The sequence below is a fragment of the Bufo gargarizans genome, chromosome 11, assembly GCF_014858855.1.
Source record: "Bufo gargarizans isolate SCDJY-AF-19 chromosome 11, ASM1485885v1, whole genome shotgun sequence".
Classification (NCBI taxonomy): Eukaryota; Metazoa; Chordata; class Amphibia; order Anura; family Bufonidae; genus Bufo; species Bufo gargarizans.
The window spans coordinates 27023251-27039950 of NC_058090.1; the positions used below are offsets into that span (position 1 = coordinate 27023251).

A 16700-nucleotide genomic window follows, 5' to 3' on the forward strand; every position below is an offset into this window, starting at 1 on the left:
ATATGTCAGCCTAGAGGATCCGATCATTTTTATATTTTATTTTTCTAAGATCTTCTGTTTTATATGAAGATTAATTTTATATAGAAGATAATTCGACAAGACGGCATCAGCTCCAGGCTCCTGAAGTGCTGCTCAGACCAACTGTGTGGCATCATGGGTCACATGTTCAACATGAGCTTCAGGCTGGGGAAGGTTCCACAGCTGTGGAAGACCTCCTGTGTGGTACCAGTGCCAAAGACCTCACACCCGAAAGACCTCAGCAACTACAGGCCGGTAGCCCTGACCTCACACTTGATGAAGACCGTCGAGAAGCTGGTTCTCAACCATCTTCGCCTCCTGGTGAGGTCTTCATTGGATCCACTGCAGTTTGCCTACCAGCCTGGCATCGGGTGGATAATGCCATCATCTACCTCCTACACCGAGCTCTAACTCATCTGGAGAGGCCTGGAAGCACTGTGAGAATCAAGTTTTTTGATTTCTCCAGTGCTTTTAACACCATCCAATCTGGACTTCTGAGGGACAAGCGGAGGTGGCAGGAGTGGACCACCACATGTCACACTGGATACTTGACTACCTCACAGAACGCCCACAGTTTGTTAAATCTCAGGGTTCTATCTCTGACAAGCTGATCTGCAGTACGGGGGCACCACATGGAACTGTGCTGGCACCGTTCCTCTTCACCCTCTACACTGCAGACTTCTCCATCAACTCCCCAGGCTGCTACCTACAGAAGTTCTCTGATGACTCTGCCATAGTCGGCCTTATCACAGGTGAGGATGACTCAGAGTGCAGACAGGGGACACAGGATTTTGTGGACTGGTGTCAGCGGAACCAGCTCCAGATCAACGCGGGCAAAACCAAGGAGCTGGTGGTGGATTTCCGAAGACACAGGCCCTCTGCTTTGGTTCTGGTGAACATACAGGGAACGGACATTGAGGTGGTGAACTCTTACCATTGGGTGTTCACCTGAACAACAAACTGGACTGAGCCATAACACTGATGCTCTTTTCAAAAAGGGTCAGAGCAGACTCTATCTGTTGAGGAGACTGAGGTCCTTTGGAGTGCAGGGGACCTTCTTTGATTCAGTGGTGGCATCAGCCATATTGTATGGTGTGGTTTGTTGGGGGAGCAGCTTATCTGTGGCTGAGAAACAGAGATTAGATAAGCTCATTAAGAAGGCCAGCTCTGTCCTAGGTTGTCCCCTTGATCCAGTGCAGGAGGTGGGTGACAGAAGAACTCTAGCAAAATTACCATCATTGTTAGACAATGTCTCCCACCCCATGCATGAAGCTGTTGTGGAGCTGGAGAGCTCCTTCAGTGACAGACTGCTGCATCCTAGGTGCATGAAGGAACGTTATCGGAGGTCCTTCCTCCCAGCAGCGGTTAGGATTTATAACCACCACTGTTCCCAGAAACCCAGTAGTGAATTTATTAAAGTAAATTCTGTGTTATGTTTTTCTTGTATTTTACACTTTAATTTCTAATTACCGTACTCTTATTTTGCTCCTGTTGTGAACGTGATTGCTGCTGTTATGCCAAAATTTCCCCACTGAGGGACAATAAAGGGATTTTCTTCTTCTTCATTCCCAGTCATTGGCTCTAACTGAGCTTCTGAAACTCCCATCTGTAGGTGGCCAATCATTGCCGTATTACATGGTACCTAATAAAATGAGTGCTGTACCAAGTCTCCCCGAGCAGGAGGCCACTTTTTCCAGCACCTCTTGTTAATCTCAAGAACGTGGGCCCCGTCTCATGGCCTCTGGGAATGGCGAGATGGCTATGCCTGTGTGGCTCTCTCCATTCACTTTTACAGTAGGATCCACTTTCCATTCGTCCATTTTTGGAATTCCCATAGACGTTAATGGAGGAGCTGCACATGCACAGCTACCTCTCCATTCATGAAGGCCGCAGAGGTAGAACCCGCAGCTATTGGACATATATAGTACATCCCTTTAATTCACTCACCTTAGGTCCTGGTGCTTATCGACAAAGAAGATGGTGGTTGTATGTAGAGACTGGGAGTCGTTAGCAGTCAGCATTTCAGATATGAAGTCCAGTGGATTACTAGACAGAAGACAATGATCTGAAACCTCGGTAAAATTAGAAAAAATTATTATTTTTAACATAGTGTATTTTCATACTCTTTTCAGGATCTCTATTTGCTGTCAGTGAATGGCAGCATTCACGTGGAGAGGGTGGAAACCTGTAAATAGCTCATACTACTCACAGATGAAGGTTATTCCTCTGATGACATCACAACTGTGTATGGTTCAAGCAACTGCTGTGACATCACAACTGTGCTTCTATAGTATGCAGCTATGACATCACAAGTAGGTTTCGGTCAGGTAAACTATTGTGACATCACCACTGACATCACAACTGTGTGCCTGTCAGGGGATGTCAGGGGTCAATACACATGTATTGTACTGTATTGCCTAGGTTGGAAACATTATAGCAAACCCTCAGCTCAGGGTGAAAAACCAGCGGGTGCATGGAGACTCAAGCAATGCTAGCTGGGGAAAAAAGGATGCGAAAGGTTGAGATGGGTCGATATTCGGAGGAGTTTCTAATTAGCAAACCATCCAAAAAATGTTAGGTTTTTGCACGTTTTTAGACTCTGGAATGTGAAAAATTGGGTTTCAATTCACTGGCAGCAAGCAGAGTTATTGAAGATGTTGAACAATCGAAGCATAAAGTATATTAGAAAGTGGGAAAAAAGTTCTTGCACAGGTGACTGCTGAGGCCAGGGATTGGTAACAGTGGTCATGGAACCTCTTCACTTCAGGTATTTTTCTGTTAGCACGCTTTCTGCCCGGTATTTAAAGGGGTTAGCCATGATTGATGTAAAAAATGAAAATCACACATCATATACATGTAGGATATCACAATACCTTTCTAACAAAGCTAGAACAAGCCCTGCACCTCACATGGATCCAGAGATCTTCCCTATCACTGCTGCAATTGTTCTGCTACATTTATTTCAAGCTGACAGCTCAGGGGGGGTGTCCTTTCTGCTGTTGCTCTTTCCCTGTAACTGCCATAGCTTCTAACAGAAGATACAGTTGAAGACAGTGAGGTGGACGAGAAATAAGGGAAAGAACAAACAGCAGGTGGCGCTATACAGATACATATAATTTTTAATTATATGCAACTACAAAAGTATTCAGATCCAGGTACTGGTTTGAAAACTGCACAATATGCTTTGTGACACAACCCCTTTGTTTTATTTATTCATTTACTTACCATATCTGAAAAAAAATCCTGCAGATTTCGGCTTCCTTTTAAAAACATCTCTCCGGTATTCTGACTGGATAATCTTTTTGAGCATTTGAAAAACGAACGAATGAACAGGACAACAAGACGGTGGTGAATTAGTGTTACCAACGTCTGTAAAATGAAAGATATTGATTATATTAGTTTTCCTCCGCTGATCAGCCACAATCAAGGTGTTCAATTTCCCTGCAGCACCTCCACAGGAGAAATGAAGCATTACACCTTTCCCATTGAAATCAAACATGTTGGGTCCTCCAGAGCAAGAGATGCACTGGGGGCCCTGAATGATGTTTTTGAGATTGGGTTTTTTACATCGCCCCGTTAATCATGTCCAATAATGCCGCTGTACCTGGTCATTCTGAATATTCTCCTTCATGAAGGTGCATTTTAAGCGTCTGAGAACATTCTCATACTCATTGCAGTTCTTCTTGAAGTAATTTTGGAAAGCTTCCTGAAGCGAGAAAAGACACTTAGATGAAAGCACAGAATTTTCTCCTTGCCCTATTAATGTGCTAACACATGGACTCGTGATTGCACAATGTATTTTATATCATATTTTATATTATATTATATATATCTTATATAAAATCATCCAAATTAATATGGAAGCATAACCTTTAATGATGGCTTCAGATTGCTCAGGACCAGGTCAATGCCTTTGTTCTCACACTGCCCGAGAAGGCTCTGAATTCCCTGTATTTCCATATCCAGCGGCACTCCACCAAAATTCTCCATTGTGCTTCTAAAGGAAAGAAAATAAGTGAGGTGTGGGTGTCATGATCTGAGGATATGGCCGTACCTGGCTAGGACAATTAAAGGGGTTGTGCCACCATGAAATCTTGTTATTTTAATATAATTCAGCATGAAAAACTAGTCGCTTCTGTCATTTATTTCCTGTCACAAAAATGCTCTAGTTGTGAGATATTCTCTTTCCTTCATTAAAATGGTGCCCCCATGGTGTTTAATCTGTATAGTAATGTGCACGTCCACCTACTGAGGTGGTCACACATGCTCAGTTCCATCCTTCAACTGCCAGCAGCTGGATCTACTTTTAGAAACTGTTACATGGAGATAGCTGCAGCGGAAAGGACGTGCTCCCCCTGAGCTGTGATAGGGAGATCTGCCGCAGAAAGAGCACACCCTTGAGCTGTGATAGGGAGAGATGTACAGCAGAAGGGGCACACCCATTGAGCTGTGATAGAAACAGAGCTACAGCAAAAAGGGCACACCCCTTGAGTTGTGATAAGGAGAGAGCTACAGCAGCTACACTCCTTGAGCTGTTATAAGGAAAGAAAGGACACACTTCATGAGCTACCAGCTTGAAGGAAATCTAGCAGCGCAATGGTAGCAATGAATGGGGAGATCTCTGGACCCATGTGAGGTACAGGGCTGCTTCTAGCTTTGTTAGAAAGAGATTCTCATGTACTATATGTCCAATTTTCATTTTTTACATTAATCATGGGATAACTCCTTTAAAGGGGTGACCTTTATGGTGCATCAGTGTTCAAGCCCAGCCTCACCCACGCTTGTATGCAGGGCCTTTCCTTCAACGGAGGCAGACCACACGTCTGCTATGGGGCCTGGGGAGAGGAGGGGCCTCCTTCCTCTGTTTCCCAGTGTGAAAACTATGCATTTTCATGCAGTCGGCACTAGGGGGAGCTCAGTGCAAAGAGGTGATTACAGCTTCCATTGCAGAAAATGGTAACTGCATAAACTCCTATTGCTGAGCTCCCCCTAGTGGTGGCTGCAGGCAGCGAGTTTTGTAATATGTGAAATGAAGCAGGAAGTTTATCAGTGTAGTTATACCCATTGTCTGGCGTGAAATATTGTGTTCAGAAAGAGCGACATATTTTTAAAGCACCTTTTCCAATGTAGAAGCTGAATAACGTGGGGGAGGTCGAGGGTGGCTTTTTTACCAAAAAATTTTTAAATGAAAATTTCTTAATGCCTAATAAAAAAAAAAAATGAGATTGTAAATTTGTCAAAAATCCAGGACATGGAGCTTTGAATTCTGCGCTGCCTGGGAGTGTTTGATGCACACATGCTGGGAAACTGGTGGTGTAGGGGGGCCCATACTAAGTTTTGGTATGGGGCCCTGCGAGATCTGTGTACGCCCTGCTTGGATACATAAGTCAATGCCACACTGCCAGGAGAGTGGAGACCAAAACCGAAATAAACGGATGGAAATTAGATCTTCAACATTTGCTTTTTTTAATTAACACCCACATGATTCGTCCTGCAGCTGAGCTCACCCTCTCACACACCCAAAATAGGTCTTCTAAGCATCATATGAAATCCCCCACATTCTCGTTTATCGACATTTTCCATACTACATTGGGTGGCATGTGATCTAACCTACGAACGCTCCCCTTACTGGCAGAATACATCTTCCTGCTGCTGCTGGGTATCAAAACATTGGAATGGCAATGCTGACCACTAATAAATAAATATATATATATATTCAGAAGAAATGGGGTATTCCCACCTAAACATCCTGCAGATATGCTATAAATCCTATCTTCAGAACGTCTTGCAGGTGCAGTGAATGAAGAGGCAGGGGTGCATGTGTGTCTCTCCGTTTACTTGGGGTCTCCCTGTTGCTTCATGTTCACCTAGGTACTAACTATGTTTGGCAGTTGCTAGGTAACTGTCTTGCATTTGGATCTGTGTTTCGGTTATCGCCTAGCTCTGCCTGGTTGATTAGGGTGAAGTTGCTGATTGTTGAGCCTTTTTAAATCTAGGCCTTACTCCATTCTAGTTGCTGGGTATAGCCTTTGAAATTACACCCCCTTCTAGAAACTTTGTACTTGAGATCAGTAGGTCCTTGATTGTATCTTGTGCTAGTCTAGAGTGTTTTCTGTGTATTCTGGAATCTGTAGATTCTGTGTTTGAGATTTCCTGACTTGATTTCAGATAGGGTCAGTTCTTTGTTTCTCTGTCATTCATCTGCTATATACCTGTATGCCATACATCTGCCATCCACCCCATTGCTGGATCATCTTTGGCAAGTGCACTCGGCTATGCTCAGCGAGCCCATAGAAGTAAATGGAGAGAGTCGCTCATGTGCAGCCGCCTCACTCCTCTGAGGGTGCAAGCAGGGCCCCGTTCTCGCAATAGATGCAGGTCCAGGCATAGGACATTTATGGCATATACCGAGAGGGCGATTCCTATGGTTTCCTATAAAATTGAACCTAGGTGGTGTGTCTGAGATCAGGGAGTTAGATTGTGAGTCCCATCGAGGACAAGAACTGATGTGAATGGTGACAATCTTTGTACATCGCTGAAAACTATTACGTAATAACATTAATATACTAAAATAGCTACAAGATACAATTTTAACTGCCTGCAGCCATCACTAGGGGTAGCTACCTGAATACAAATTTGTACAGCTCTTATTGAGTTCAACTGGAACCATATAAATCCATATGCAGTGTGCTCCCTCTAGTGGTGGCTGCAGGCAGACAGGGTTTTAATATGTAATTATAGCTGGGAAGAGCAGCATTCATTTGAAGTTGTGCAGGTAAGGGCTGATTCACATCTGTGTTCACATCCCGGCAGACGTACAGCTTGCCAGAATTCACCGGACCCCGTTGCCTATAGTGGCATCCGGCAGTGATCTGGCTGCTTTCTGGCATAAGTGCCAGCTTTGGCCGGACTACAAGCCTTGCAAGAAGGGCTATGCCGAATCTGGTGAACTCCGGCAGGCTGTTCTTTTGCCGGAGCAGTTAAACGCAGATGTGAATCAGACCTAACCCTTATCTCCCAGGGGAGCCCTGCTCTAGTAAATATGGCATCTGTGTCTACCAGTGTCTTGGTATGTGCGTACTCAGTCTACCAGTACAGCGACACAGATGACAACCAGATCTGACTGGTGCACTTGTCACTGCTGGAAATAGAAGTCTATTCATACCAGGAGTCTCTACATTTATGACACAGAATCAGGAGGTCCATGAATAAACAGTCATTTACTGTAATCACCGTTTACATCCGGAAATGGGGAAAAAAAAAAAAAAAAAGAAGCAATAAATCTATATTACTGTGTTATACTGTCATCTACACAGCACATGATTACTGGCTGTATCATCTATCTAATATCTATCTATCTAACTCATATCTATCTATCTCTCTCTCATATCTATCTATCTCATATCTAACTCATATCAAATCAAATCAAATCAGCTTTATTGGCAGGACTAAATACATTTTAGCATTGCCAAAGCAAGTGGTAAATAATTGGGTAGTAGGGTTGGGGGTGGGGACAGGTCCAGGGTGGGGGTATAGGAGTCCATGGTATATCAGGCTCCTCTCAGTCTATGGCAGGCAGTAATATATTGTGCTGCTATGGCCGTTGTGTTCTCCTCTTCATATCTATCTATCTATCTATCTCTCTCTCTCTCTCTCATATCTATCTATCTAATATCTATCTATCTATCTATCTCATATCTATCTATCTCATATCTATCTATCTCATTACTATCTATCTAATATCTATCATATCTATCTCTCTCTCTCTCATATCTATCTCTCATATCTATCTATCTATCTCTCTTCTATCTATCTATCTCTCTTCTATCTATCTATATCTCATCTCATATCTATCTATATCTCTATCTATCTCCTATCTATCTATAATCTATCTCATATCTATCTATTATCTATCTATCTATCTCTCTCTCTCTCTCATATCTATCTGTCTATCTATCTATCTCTCTCTCTCATATCTATCTATCTATCTATCTATCTCATATCTATCTATCTATCTATCTATCTATCTATCTATCTATCTATCTTTCTCTCATATTTATCTGTCTCCTATCTATCCCTCTCTCATATCTATCTATCTATCTTAGATAGATATCCAAAAGTTATAGAACGAGGCAGCACTCCAAATAGTGAAAAATGGTGGACCACTGTATTCACCCAACTTGCAACGTTTCCGATATCTATAGGCTCAATTACCTACAGCCTGGAGGAATTGCGCCCTTTTCTGGACATTTTGACTAGTGCTGCTGTTTCTTTACTTTTAGAAAGATAGATAGATAAATAGATAGAATAAGCAGAAACATTAAAATCTTCTGAACATAAATAGTAATTACCGTAAAATGCAGCAATTCTTTACAATTCTTATCCCAACACATATCCCGTTCTTGGAGGCCGCTCCCTCTACTTTCTCCGTTAGGAACGCTGTATACCTAGGTTGGGACAATACATATATATTAGTCCACTCTGGGTTCACACTGAGATTTCCTGTCTTTTTGTATCGCAGTATCCAGTGCTATACCAATGAATGTGCGTAAAGAATTCACGCTTCCACGCTGCATTGCAAGGGCTTATTTCCGGGCACCCCTATGAAGTTGATGGGCCATCCTCAGGACAGGACGTCTGATCAGAGCAGGTCCGACTTCTGACACCCCCTTCACATCTTACCAAGCACAGCGCCGTACATTGTATAATGGCTCTATATGTGACTGATGAATGTGATGTCAATGCCTAGGAAGAGACCACAGCCCTCGCCGGAGCCACGTGGCCTATTTAAACAGCTGATCAGCAGGGCTGCTGGGAGTTGGACCCCCACTGATCAGATATTGATGACCTGGCCATCAATGTCACAATCCTGGACACCCCCTTTAAATTGACATCATTTTCCGTCCATCCACATGTAGGCCAGACTTAGACCCTTGTGTTTGCTGTGCGGTTCTATGAACAGTGCCACTCTTGTTCACAGGCTATGTTTGGTATTGCAGTTCATCCCTATTGTGCTTTATCTGTTATCTGCATACACGTTGCTCAACTGATTGCACAAAACACGAGCCTCAAGACATATAGAAACACAGAAGTATTCAGAATAAGAGCAAAGTGTACAAACGGATGGAACAAGAAATATAATTAGCCAATGAAAGCCAAAAAGGGATGTGTGATGAAACAGTCCTGCACACCTACATGATCTAGAGCGTCTACATGTGCACAGACAGGACTTTCAGTTCATGATTTCAATTAGTCAAAAAACACTTAAAAAACCACAAACTGTATGTTACAGGCAGCTGCTTCATAAGCATTGAGTCCTCGTGGCTGTCATGTATGACGCTGCTGTAGGGCTCCCATAGAGGACCACTATTGCAGCATGCCGGCCCACAGGGGGAATGGGGTGGAGGGGATGCGTGTGGTGAAGGTGGCAATAAGGATGGTCGTAGTCCTCAGGGTGGCTAGCCATGCTCCAGCCCTCCCCCAGGCCACGCATGCAGTGATGGGAGGGGCGCAACCCTTTTTCTCCATAGGGCCCATCCTGGATTTTGGGGTCTCCTGCCTAGCGGTGGCTGAAGTGCCCTTGGTGTTAGATATGCAGCGACGTGCAACGTCGGAGAACAAGTGTCTGGGTCAGATATGGAGACAAATGACCAGGACGGCTTGGTTTCTGAAGGGATAATGGGTGGCATGGTACAAGTACAAGTATTGGACACAGTCCTCAGATATACCACAAGCTTGGCTTTTCGCAAAGGTGGTGGATACTATGGTGGAACCTCCCTGAGTCTCTTTCTATTGATACAAGCAATCTTCCCAATTGACGAAAGGTGTGCAATTTCTCTTAATATCTCTCTGCAATGGCCAAGGGTGCAGTCCTACAATGGATGGATAAGAAGTCTCAGGAGTGTGGTGGGTGCCTGAAGCAAATGCCTCAATCCATATGCAGTGAAGTCTACAGCCATAGCTGTGCTTTTCCTTTCACTGGCTTCCTTGTCCGAGCACTGTCCCTTTTTTAATGGTCCTCAAACTTCAGTAAAAAGTCTGTTCTTCTCTCCCTCAGAGGTTGGTTCTTAGCACAGTTGCTTTTCTGGCAGCTCTACACTGACAGGAATTATTTTCTCCTGCTTTAGCTTCAGCTTGACTAGATTATATGCCAGCAGCCATCACACACATCCTCTTTCTTGGTTTACTTGCTAGGAACCCACTAACCAGGGGAGGGGGGCCAGCCGTCTACCTGGCAACTATCACTATCTGCAAGTTAACTAATTCGAACCCAGATACAGCTCTTTGGAATACAGAGTGCATAGTAGTCACATTAGCTATGGGGTTATGAATGAAACTGCACACACAGTGTGCATTAACCCCTGTAGCGGTGAACCACAGTGCAATAGAACATTAACCCCTGTAGCAGTGAGCCACCATCGGAACTGAGGGAGAGGGGTCTGGTGCTGAACTGTTTCTCCTGAGCCAGAAGCATACAGTGTTTTACAGCTTCCATAAAGTTCAACTGTAGCTGTATGAATTCCTATGCACTGAGCTCCCCCTAGTGGGGACAGTAAGCAGACAGTTTTGTCATATACTATTTGAAGGGAATTAAAGGGGTATTCCCATCTGGGCCATTTATGGCATATCAACAGGGGCCCAGGAATGGAGCAGCAGCATGACCGCGGACAGGTAGGTCTTACTTCTGGCACAGTTCTGGACCATAGGGGTTGTCGGCTCCAAGGCCCAACAACCCCTTTAATAAAGGGGGTTTCAGGATTAGAAAACACTTGGCTGATTTCTTCCAAAAACAGCGGCACACATGTTGGCGGGTTGTGTCTGGAATTGTGACTCACCTCTACTAAAGTGAATAGGGTTGTCTTGCAAGGTCAGGCACACTCCCTGTGGACAGGTGTGGCTCTGTTTTTGGAAGAAAGCAGTCCCGGACAACCCCTTTTTAAGGGACGTTCTATATCAACAGATTGTTACCTGGTCACGAAATGCAAAATCTCTTCCCATAGCAAGGATTGTAGCCTGGATACCATGGTGTCCCCCAGGTCCCCGACTGCCCTGCATATCCGAGTTCCTTCCTACAAGAGGACAAGATATAAACCTGGATTTAGACATTTCTTATTAGGGAAGTTGCTAAATCTATGACTCACTGTATTTAATTCCAGATTAAAGACGTGAACTTTGTTTACAGGGTTGTGGGTTTCTTAACCAGTTCAAGACCGGGCCATTCACCCCCATCTTCCCTGAACAGGAGCATTTTCCGTTTTTTTTTCTTCAGTACATGCAGCTTTAAAAGCCAAAGCCATATCTTTTCTATTTATATGTAATATTTTGTATATGTTTTTTCTTTGTAACCAGGAAAATGTACAAAAAAGGGTGGTGGTGGGGAGGATAGTCTGTTTTTGTTATTTTTTTATTTTTTTTTATAGTTTTGATTGAAATTATGCCTTCTTTCAGTACAGGTTGTTTTGATATATGGGATATATAAGATAGTTCTTGATCGCTCATGATCGAGGCTATAAGCTGCGGTGTGGTTTGCGGTGAGGTTTTGTTACTATTTTTTATTTTACACTTCCCAGCAACTGATAGGGGGGCGGTGGAGGCAGAGAAAGATAAGCCTTAGGCCTCATGCACACGGCCGTTGCGCGGCTGTGGCCATATTGCGGCCCGCAAACAGCGGGTCCGCAATATGCGGGCACCGGCCGTGTGCTCCCCGCATCACGGATGCGGACACATTCAAGTGAATCCGGAGCTGCGGTGTGGAACGGAGGCACGGAACGGAGTGCTTCCGTGGTGCTTCTGTCCGTGCCTGCGCACCCCAAAAAAATAGAACATGTTCTATTTTTTTGCAGTGCGGACGGATCACGGACCCATTCAAGTTGAACAGGTCTTGATCCATCCCGACCACCGCACGGACATTGCCCGTGCATTGGGGACTGCAAATTGCGGTCGCCAATGCACGGAACGGCCGCCGTCAGCAGTTTCGTCCCTGACAGCCATTATGGCATACTTATTAGGGTTGATCCTTCTGACAGATGCCCTTTAAGAAGCGTTATATAAAATAGCACCAAGAGTACATGTTGAATTTGCCTATATTCTTACTGGCCTATAATTGATTGCCAACACCCTGACCCTCCATGCCAAGGTCCTAAAAACATTGGTTTACCCCACAAAGTACCTTATGGAATATTCCGGTTAATATACATGACATAACAATCATTCAGCCAGCAGTTATTTGACATTTTTAAAATAAAAAAGAATCCAAAAACTGCACTTGTGAACACAGCCATAAACATGCATATTTGCACCTGCCAAATGTACTGTACATGTTACTTCAGTGACGGATGTCCTATATGGCTCTCGGGTTCTAGGTTTGGAGCCAATATCATATTTAGCAATATCCAGGGGATCACCAGCCCTGCAGGGTAAGGGTACATTGAGAGGACCGTAAGTGGTTTGCGGTCTGCAAATTGCAGATCCGCAAAACACTGATACTATATAGAAAAGATATAGGACATGCTCTATCTTTTTTTGCGGAGCCGCGGAACAGAAGTATGGATGCAGACAGCACGCGGTGCGCTGTCCGCATCTTTTGCGGCCCCATTCAAAGGAATAGGTCCGCACCCATTCCGCAAAATTGCGGATCGGATGCGGAACCAGAAATATGGCCGTCTTAATTAGCCTTTATTATCAAGAGGATTCCTTCCTGCAGTGGGAACAATTATGATAGTAACTTTATAATGGGGAGGGTTTTTTTTTTTTTTATTAAAGGGGTGTTCCGACTACAGATTGTTATATCAATTAAAGTCATTCAAGGTCACTGTCAATTTACGCCCCTTTTCCCGACATTTTCCTGTGGATGAGCCATGAATATCTGTAGTCGTAATACCTCTTTAACTGTCTGTCGTTTCTGGCTGCCGCTATCCCAGACACTACATGGTGTACGGATCGGAAGCAGAAGTCAACCGTCCACAATCTAGTGACTGTGCTGGGGGACTGCAGCTCAGCTCCCACCTCAAGCTGCAGGACGCCAGTGCCAGGAATTATGCAGAGAACCCCTTTTATAATATCATCGTTATAAGTTACCTCCAAGATGTCAGTGAAATAATACCGCACTTCACTTTCCGGATATGAATTCCACACGATTTCACTCTGAAGAATTTCAACAAATGTCTTGTAAATTGCCTCCTGTAATGGAAAGAGGACGGATTTCATCACTGGACGCAACAGCGACAACTGAGTTTCATCACAGACACTATGTACCGTCCATACAATGATTTAAGGACGTAACATTAGAAAACAGGACTTTTTTTTCCAGAAACAGCGCCGCTCGTTCCTATAAGGCTGAGTCTGGTATTGCAGCTCAGCCCCATTCAAGTCAATGTTGCAACAGCAGAGACGGTCACAAGAGCGGTGCTATTTCCATAAATAAAAAAATTTCTATAAAAACCACGCGTAGGACTTGCCCATGCTTGCATTACCTTGGGTTTTCTTCATGCACGGGTTGTATACTGTAAATCTCATTCGCTGTTTTCACAACAGCATCAGATCATTGTGTGCCGCAGTTTGGCTTAAGTCACATGTGATGTTTTTCACTTGTGATATTACGGTAAATTAAGCTTGATTCTGGAGGATGGAAACCAACGACGTATGTGGACATCTGGGTATGTCCTTTTTTTTTTTTTTTTAAGGACCCAATTCATTTGAAAGCAAAAAAAATTGGGGCATGCTGCTGCTTATTGACTGAAGTGTGAATTGCACACAGTCTGGACAGACATTACGGTACACGCACACAGCTGTGTAATTTGTGCAGATTTTCCAGCGTTTTTTGCAGCATTTCCGCACCAAAATCTGCATCTGTGCTACTTGCGGATTTTGTCAAGGATGCAGATTTGCCCCAAATTTCCCGCATTGCAACGGGTGAAATCTGCACTTAAAAAACTTGCCTAATTGACAAGCGGCAGATTTGAAAAACCGGCACCGCAGGTCAATTTCTGCACTGTGCACGTGAGATTTGGAAAATCTGATTACTTAGCTAGCGCTGCATTATGCTGCGGATTTTACGCACAAAATCCATGCATAATATCCACGTGCACCGTGTAATATGTATCATGCGCATGTAGCCAAACCGTCATCTGAGTCAAGCCTCTGTGCACCATATGACAGTACACCTACAGTCTAACACCAGTACAGGGGCTGAATACACAGGAGGTTTTCTGCTATCAATTACCCGGCCTCTATGCCGTAAAAAACTTCAATCTATTGCCAGGGTTCGCTCTCTCAGGGGGTCATACTCACAGACTTCTTCAGGGACACCAGGTTTAGGGTCCATTCACACGTCCTGTTTTTTTTCATACTGAAAAACGGTCCGTTTTTTGCGGATCCGTTGTTCCTGAAAATGTTTCCGTATGTCATCCGTTTTTTGCGGATCCGCAAAAAACGGAAACATGTATACATTTCAATAATCAAATAAAGTTGTTTGGATTTCTTTGAAAAAAAATTGAAAAAAAATAAATAAATAAAATTTGTTATGTGTTTCCAGGAACGGAATCCGCAAAAAACGGATGACATACGGAATGACATCCGAATGTCATCCGTTTTTTGCGGATCCATTGACTTTGTATTGTACCAGGATCCGATTTTTCAGGACAAGAATAGGACATGTTTTATATTTAAACGGACATGTGGAACGGAACAACGGAAACGGACAGCACACATTGTGCTGTCCGATTTTTTCCAGGACCCATTGAAAATGAATGGGTCCAGATCTGGTCCTGATCTGTTCCTGAAAAAACGGAACAGATCAGGAAAGAAAAAACGGACGTGTGAATGGACCCTTAAGGTCAAAACGGTGCATTTATTTGGCAGTCTTCACACACAAAGCACAAACAAAGCAAAATAAACACCTGGCCCGTATAGGCACTAACTAAACAAATATGACGTGTCTCTCTGACTCACTTATACATCACAGTTCACACACTGTTTCAGGTGCGGCTTTCTCAGCCCAATAGTCCAGCAGCCTCCAGGCTGTAGCAAATACGAGTCCCCAAAATTCCAGGCCATCTCCCAGCCTTGTGACCCCTCAGCCTAGCCCAGCTGAGACCACACTCACAGAGCCTCTGCTCCAGGATCACACACACTTCCCCCAGACTGACATCCTGAGAGACGCTTTATGCCGGCCTGATTAAAGCAGGCCTCACCTGCAATCACCTCAGGGAATACGCACGCCGGAAGGGTGTAGATTGGCAGATCCCACTGCCAAGCCTACCCGCCAATCCAATTAAAATACAGCCCTGAATTAATAAACAAAACTGTCTCAGCAAACTCTGCTTTGCTGAGACTACTGCAGCCCTCTGGATTTTAGTTGTCTCACCCATCTGAGGTACCTGAGTGGGACATACATGCCTTCCAGCACTGTTCACATTACCACACTATATTTTATCCAGAGGACCCATCGGTAACATATAGGTCTATTGTGGGTGCTGCATGAAGCTTTATGTCCCCTACAGACAAAGATTTGCTGGTGGCTTTACATATGGATAACATCCTATCAGGGCATATACAGGTGAAACTCGAAAAATTTGAATATCGTGCAAAGTTCATTTATTTCGGTAATGCAACTTAAAAGGTGAAACTAACACATGAGACTCATTACAGGCAAAGCGAGATATCTCAAGCCTTTATTTGTTATAATTTGGATGATTATGGCTTACAGCTTGTGAAAACCCCAAAGTCACAATCTCAGGTCCCCTTAGCTCAGGGGGTATGGATTAATTAGATGACTAGAGTGCGACACTTTGAGCCTAGAATATTGAACCTTTTCACAATATTCTAAATTTTAAGCTGCATTAATAGAACTCCTTTTAAGTTGCATTACTGAAATAAATGAACTTTTGCACGATATTCAAATTTTTCGAGTTTCACCTGTAGATATCATGGTCCCTGACCTCTAATACCCTGAGGTCGGAGCCCCAGCTGCCTTAACTTTTATAACCTGTCTGGGTGTAGGGTCATTTTCTTTACCTAGCTCCTACAGAAAGGCAAGGATCTATGGACCTGGACTAAGGAAGGGCTCAAGCACAAGAACGTATTTTTTGTGCGTGTCCGTTAGTTTTTTTTTTGCAGCCCATATGCGAAAACCATTAATTTCAATGGAGCCGCAAAAAAACGGAAATTCATCTGTGAGCATTCCATGTCCGTATCACAAAAAAATAGAACATGTCCTATTCATTGGCATTGTTACAAAGGATCCGCAAAAAAAAGGATGCATCCATTTTTTTTTTGCGGTTAGCAAAATACATACGGTCTTGTGCATGATGCCTAGCCCTGTATAAGTAATAGCTAGAAGGCAAACGAGGTACCAAGTCAAATGCGAGATTAGTAGCAGTTTTTTCGGCAGGATATTACACAAGAAGAGGTTAGGACTGGAGGTTAGAACTTATGTGTGCAAAACACCAGCCACTGGGAAGCAGTATCAGGGGATGGCCAGGCTCGTTTTTAAAGCTGTGGATTTTCTGCTGCGGAACTGCACGTGAAAAATCTGTAACAGCAAAGTGGATGAGATTTAGGCCTCCTGCACACGACCGTTGTGTGCACCCGTGGCCGTTGTGCCGTTTTCCGTTTTTTTTCGCGGACCCATTGACTTTCAATGGGTCCGTGGAAAAATCGGAAAATGCACCGTTTTGCAGCCG

General features: G+C 43.9%; 1 protein-coding gene across 2 annotated transcripts in view; it reads right to left on the minus strand.

Moving 5' to 3' along the window:
- The window catches only part of LOC122922156, a 92196-nt gene that overhangs the window by 6766 nt on the left and 68730 nt on the right, over positions 1-16700 (minus strand). The window contains exons 5-11 of one of the 2 annotated variants that reach the window (XR_006387097.1): positions 13096-13197; positions 10987-11087; positions 8370-8465; positions 3889-4015; positions 3623-3724; positions 3244-3387; positions 1966-2083 (exon numbers count right to left, since the gene is read on the minus strand). Coding sequence is in view for 1 of the 2 variants with exons in the window: in XM_044272660.1 (XP_044128595.1) it covers positions 1966-2090; positions 3244-3387; positions 3623-3724; positions 3889-4015; positions 8370-8465; positions 10987-11087; positions 13096-13197 (797 nt within the window). In the remaining variant the exon portion in view is untranslated. Of the gene's footprint in view, positions 1-1965; positions 2091-3243; positions 3388-3622; positions 3725-3888; positions 4016-8369; positions 8466-10986; positions 11088-13095; positions 13198-16700 lie in introns of both variants that reach the window. The other variant, XM_044272660.1, reaches the window with a different exon arrangement.